This window comes from Vigna unguiculata, chromosome 11 (assembly GCF_004118075.2).
Source record: "Vigna unguiculata cultivar IT97K-499-35 chromosome 11, ASM411807v1, whole genome shotgun sequence".
Taxonomy (NCBI): domain Eukaryota; kingdom Viridiplantae; phylum Streptophyta; class Magnoliopsida; order Fabales; family Fabaceae; genus Vigna; species Vigna unguiculata.
In genome coordinates, this window is record NC_040289.1 from 34590154 (window position 1) to 34596711 (window position 6558).

The window sequence follows — 6558 nt, forward strand, 5'->3', positions numbered from 1 at the left end:
TAAACAAAGTTACATTGCACAACCTCTGACTGTGTCTTGTTAAGAAAAAAGTCATGGTACTAATACATCAGTATATCACAATCACCTTCCTTCCGTGAAAAACACCGGCAAAACAACAATTAATGTCTCGTTTTCATCTCCCACCTAATCCACAACTTCCGTGGAAGGAACTGCTTCCTGTTCTTCATTCCTTGTTCGTCTGAGTGTATAAATTTACAAAATCACACCCATTTTCGTTCATCTGTCATATTATAATTGTAACTCTGCAATGAATAGATCCGGGTACGGTGGCGACGGAATATACCGGTCTCTACGACCTTCCTTGGTTCTTCCGAGGAACACCAACCTTTCACTCGTTTCGTTTCTCTTCCAAAGCGTTTCTTCTTTTTCATCTAGAACCGCTCTTGTAGATGCTGACTCTTCTCAGACCCTCTCCTTCGCTCAGCTCAAAGTCCAGGTCGCAAGGCTTGCCCATGGTTTCCTCAAACTAGGAATAAAGAAGAACGACGTCGTCCTACTCCTCGCTCCCAACTCCATTCACTTCCCTGTCTGCTTCCTTGCCGCCACGGCCATTGGAGTCATTGTCTCCACTGCCAATCCCATTTACACAGTCCACGAACTCTCTAACCAAGTCAAAGACTCCAACCCCAAGCTTGTGATCACAGTCCCTGAACTATGGGACAAAGCAAAGAAACTCAACCTCCCTGCCGTCATTCTCAGCGCCACCGACAACCTTCAGTACCCAACTAAAGGTAAGATTCCCAAAACTTGAGTTTTATGTTCATCCAAATAATATTGTTTCCATTTGTGATTTTTTTTATAAAATTGTTTGAATTTATATTTAGTAACTTTTTTCAGAGTAATTAAATTCATATCTAAATTTAGTAATATTAAAGTATGCAATTTGTGTCTGAATTCACGGTCCACCATGCAGACGTGTCACCGAAAATCACGAGCTTGGATGCGGTAATGGAGATGGCGGGGCCGGTGACGGAGCTGCCGGAAAGTGGGATTAAGCAGGGGGACACGGCGGCGCTGCTGTACTCTTCGGGGACCACGGGACTGAGCAAAGGAGTTGTCCTGACACATGGGAACTTCATCGCGGCGGCAGTGATGATCGGCGTGGATGATGACCTGGCCGGAGAGGTAAACGATGTGTTCCTCTGTGTTTTGCCGATGTTCCACGTGTTCGGGCTGGTGGTTGTGACGTACACGGCGCTGCGGCGAGGGAGTGCGGTGGTGATGATGGCAAAGTTCGAGTTGGAGGCGTTTCTAAATGCGATTGAGAAACACAGAGTGACGAAGTTGTGGTTGGTGCCTCCGATTCTGCTTGCTATGGTGAAACAACAGGGTGTGGTTGGGAAGTACAATCTCTCTTCGTTGAAGCGTATAGGTTCTGGTGCTGCTCCTCTGGGGAAAGAGTTGATGGAAGAATGTGGCAAGCGTTTTCCTCATGTTGTTGTTTGTCAGGTAACATATCTGTTATCTTGGTCCATCCACTTTCTTTTCTATCTTATTTTCATCATTTTTTTTTCTTTTGTTTTTATCTTACATATGTTTGATCGTACTAATTGTTTTTATGGTGTTGTCAGGGCTATGGCATGACAGAGACTTGTGGCATTGTTTCTGTGGAGAATCCAAGAGCAGGGATTCGTCATACTGGGTCAACGGGAATGCTCGCTTCAGGAGTTGAAGCTCAAATAGTGAGTGTGGAAAAACAAAAGTCTCTCCCTCCTAAACAGTTGGGGGAAATATGGGTGCGAGGTCCAAACATGATGAAAGGTAGAGACATACCAGAATGCTTTATTCTGATACAAGTCTGCAACTTTTCACTCTGACTTTCAAATTGAACACTGTAATTCAGATTCTTCTTTCTATGGAGTTTGACATTAATGTGTTATGTATATTTTCCTAAACAAAACTTGGTGCAACTACACACAAATTTTCAGGTTATCACAACAATCCACAGGCCACAAGATTGACCATAGATGAAAAGGGGTGGGTGCATACAGGAGATCTTGGATATTTTGATGAAGATGGACAACTTTATGTGGTTGACCGTATCAAAGAACTGATCAAGTACAAAGGTTTTCAGGTAAATAGTGCAAACACCAGAAATCTTTACCAAATCCTTGTGGGTCTAGTGGGGTGTTGAAGAACATCAAACAGATGTTGCATACCAAAGTGGTCAATGTGTTAATTCAATTGTAGGAATTTCAGTCCATAATATAGCATTTTCTACTCTGTTTGGATAATTATTTGTTCATATCATAATCCTTCTGCTTATTTCAGACAACATAGTACTGAACTAAGAGCTATTTGCCTCCATGTAACTAGGTTGCACCAGCTGAACTTGAAGGCCTTCTCATTTCTCACCCTGAAATACTAGACGCCGTTGTTGTCCCGTAAGTATATCATATAAATGTTCTATATGTTGTGGTTTTTGTCATCATATGTTATCAATTATTAGGAACTCACACTTCAGTAACTCCCTTTAATAGATATCCCGATGACGAGGCTGGTGAGGTTCCAATTGCCTATGTTGTTCGTTCACCCAATAGTTCACTAACTGAAGAAGAAATTAAGAAGTTTATTGCTGATCAGGTAACAGAAAGCTAAAAGAATTAGTTTGATTTTTTGCTGTCACTCATAGAATAACTAGAGTTCGCTGAAGTAAAAATACTGTGAATTTTAGTCAAGAAAAGGAAAAAGGAAGTTCTTGCTTTCAACAAAGTTGCTTCTTTCATCCTTTAGTTTTGTGTTTGAACTTTCTGTTATAGAAGTAGTCATTCTGTAGACAAGTACAAGTTCCAAAATTACAGAGTTTGTTTAAACCTATGAATAAGTAGGGAAAATACTGTGAAAATCTTGTTTGTGTGTGTGTTAAAGTTTTGGCAAAGCACACTTGTTATTGTTTTCACTTTTAGGTCAATTCATCACATTTGAATGTTTGTTCTGTCTGCATATCTTGTAGTTACTCATTTTTATACGTATTTACAGGTTGCACCTTTCAAAAAATTGCGAAGGGTGTCATTCATCAGTAGTGTTCCAAAGACATCTTCAGGAAAAATCCTTAGAAGAGAGATCGCTGCAAAAGCACGATCTAAAATTTAATGTATTATCAATTCAATTTCTGAGATAGAGTGAAAAGTATGAGTTGAAGAATTATTAGATGTGCCAAATCAAGTTTAAGATTAAAGTCACACAACAGTTCCTACAGAGTAGCATTTATTGTCACGTAAATTGTTGTGAATTTTACAGTAAACATATACTAACCAAAGGAAAGTAAGAAAGTGAAGCTGGTGTTGTGTACTAAATTTATCTCTTTTAAGAGTTAGAAAAAGTTATGTGTTTATTTCTAATAAGTAGAAATTCTAAGGTGGGTATTCTAAGAGTCTACAGATTTATTATCTTTATTCGTTTGTAATTTTATATCACAATTTATAAACTATTTGGACACACTATTATTCATCTCTAGTTTGAACTTAAGTAGTTTATAAGCTTAATGCACTGGTTTTTTTTTTTAAGTAATACTTAATCAATATTTTAGAAATTCGTGAGTACAATTGTTATTTTAAATTTTTCTAGTGAAGGTTTAATATATATAAAACAACAAAAATAACAATATATATATATATATATAATTATTGATTTTTAATTGAAAACAACTAGTTGTTATTAAAAAATATTATAAATATGTATAATATTATTATTATTTCAAGTTTTAATATTTAAATTTGACTTCAAATTTTGAATTTAAATTTAAAATAGTAATAGTAATTGTGATAATTACAACACAATTTATACATTAATTACAAACTATTACATTAAGTATGTTACTACAAAGTTATTTTATTATAATAATTTAAAAACTTATCTAAATGTATGGAAAGAGAAATTGTAGGTTTGAAATATAATGTAGGCACTTAATTGTACTTAATCGGGTATTTTTTTTTTTTACATTAAATCATCATAATTTAAATAAAAGATATTATACTTTTGTACCATTCTAAACTAATTATATACATTTAAATATTAAAACTATAGGCTTAAATACGTTTTTGGTCTTCATTTTCGTAGTGTTTGTTAAGTATGGTCCTTATTTTGACAGAATGTTTAAAATGGTCCTTATTTTTACCGAATGTTTAAAATGGTCCTCATTTTCGCAATTCGTGTTTTATTTGGTCATTTTCTGTAACGCCGTTTAAATCATTAACGGAACATTGTACAAGTGACACGGTTTGTATTAGGGTGTGTTACATGTATTGTACATGTGGTAATTAGATATTTGAGGATAAATAAGTGAGTTCGGGTTTTGGTAAGGAATGTTTGGGCAGGTGGTGAGTTTTGGCAATCTTGTTCCTCCATTCCCAATTGGTGTTGCTGCAATATTCTTCCTGCAATCCCATTATATAGGTATGTTACGGTCCCAATCTTCATGCACTGTTGGTGGTTCAACGAGAAATGAATTAACCCCGAGTTATTGTTGCGGAGAGATGGCAACTTTGAGGATGACAAGAACTCCAAAGAAAATTGGTAGAAAATTTTGGGTACAATCTGTTTTTATTTTTGTGTTAATAATAAAATGGTTTTAATTCTTGGTTTATTGATTTACAGAGTAGTGGTTCCAATCATGTGGGCTGCAACTTTTTCAAATGGTGGTGCTGATGAAAAGGATGTCATCATCATGACACAAATGAGGCAGATTAATGATTTGGAGAAGTCATTGAAGGTTGCTGAGGAGAGGCTGTAATTAGTATAGGGTTCACTTGTGTTGTTATTGTATTATTCGTAATGTTATTGTGTGTAATCTTGGTTTAATTGATTTACAGAGTGGTGGTTCCAATAATGTAGGCTGCAACTTTTTCAAATGGTGGTGCTGATGAAAAGGATGTCATCATCATGACACAAATGAGGCAGATTAATGATTTGGAGAAGTCATTGAAGGTTGGTGAGGAGAGGCTGTAATTAGTAATAGGGTTCACTTGTGTTGTTATTGTATTATTCGTAATGTTATTGTGTGTAATCTTTTAAAGTCCAATCTATTTTGTACTATTGTTAAATGAAGAAATGAATTAATTTGATTATGTTGATATTAGTCCAAACATGTTCAAAATGACATCTTAATCTGAGCATTGAAATAAGTGATATTAATATAAGTTTGGAAAAAATTAAATTGATCTAAGTCTGGAAGAAGTTAAATTCATAACGTTAATTCATCATCATCAAAATGCACTACATCAATGTTTGGCAAAAGTGAAATTGAACGAAATTTAAGGAAAGTCAAAATGTAGTACAATTCTACATCAGAAATTCCAAAAAATAACTAAGACGTTTGTAGCTGCTATCATGGCCTCCTCCTAATCTGTAATTTCATCCTAAACTGCTGAGGTGGTTCTTCTGGTGTTGGTAGTGGTGTTGCTTGACTCCCCACTTCATTCCTTGGTGGTTGAGTTGTTTGAGTTGCAGCAGTTGATGCATTCTCAACAGTTTCAGCAGTTGGTGCATTCTCAGCAGTTTGGGCATTTGGTGCCGTCTCAACAGGTAATTTAGAAACCATGCAGAACATCACAACAATCGAAAGATAAACAAACCCCAAACTAGAAGTACGAAAACCTTAACCCACAAGCAAACACAACCCAGAAAACCCTAAATCCACTTACCTCGTTGATGATGATTAACTGGAAAATTGAAATGAAGAGCGCAATTGCAATCCAATGATGAAATGACAAATATTAACTGCTTCCTTTGCAAATCCGAGCTCAAGAAAGACGAAAATGAAGAAATTTCCTTAATTGTAAAACTTCCCCTAAATTAAAGAATTAACGTTAATTAGCCACTTGTACAGTACACGTAACACACCCTAATACAAACCGTACCACCTGTACAATGCTTCGTTAATGATTTAAACGGCGTTACAGCAAATGACCAAATAAAACATGAATTGCGAAAATGATGACCATTTTAAACATTCGGTCAAAATGAGAACAATTTTAAACATTCTGTCAAAATGAGGACCATTCGTAACAAACACTACGAAGATGAGGACAAAAAGGTATTTAAGCCTAAAAGTATACTTGCTTAATTTTTTTAAACATGCTTACCTTTTTGGATATAATTAAAATTTTATTTACTGTACTCATTCAATTATCTGGTTCTTAAAAAACTGAATTACATTGTACTTTCAGTTTTAAGACTACTAATATTTAAATATCTTGATCAAATACTAGCATAATTCTTATGTTTTATTTAAACTTGGTTACTATATTAATTTTAATAATAGGAGAGTAACATTGAAATTATTAAAAGCTTATAAAATAATTTATTAAATTCAAACATACATATAAATTCTAGATATTTTTTTAATAAATAAAATCATGAAGTATTATATTAAAAAATGTTTACATTTAAATACTAATTCAAAATTATTATTTTAATAAAGAATCATATTATAAATAATATAAAATTCACAATAAATTATAAAAACACTAAAAAGGACATATTATTGTATATTTAAATATTGACACTTAAATAAAAAAAATTATGTTCAATATTTCT

At 34.3% G+C, this 6558-nt stretch overlaps 1 protein-coding gene across 1 annotated transcript; it reads left to right on the forward strand.

The window, feature by feature from the left end:
• The first annotated feature begins 268 nt into the window (after nt 1–268).
• On the forward strand, nt 269–3297 carry LOC114168342 (4-coumarate--CoA ligase-like 7). Its single transcript, XM_028053122.1, has 7 exons — nt 269–752; nt 935–1470; nt 1593–1782; nt 1950–2095; nt 2338–2405; nt 2502–2604; nt 3001–3297. The coding sequence occupies exons 1-7, from the start codon at nt 269–271 to the stop codon at nt 3112–3114; spliced, it is 1641 nt and encodes a 546-aa protein (XP_027908923.1). The 3' UTR covers nt 3115–3297.
• The last annotated feature ends 3261 nt before the right edge of the window (nt 3298–6558 follow it).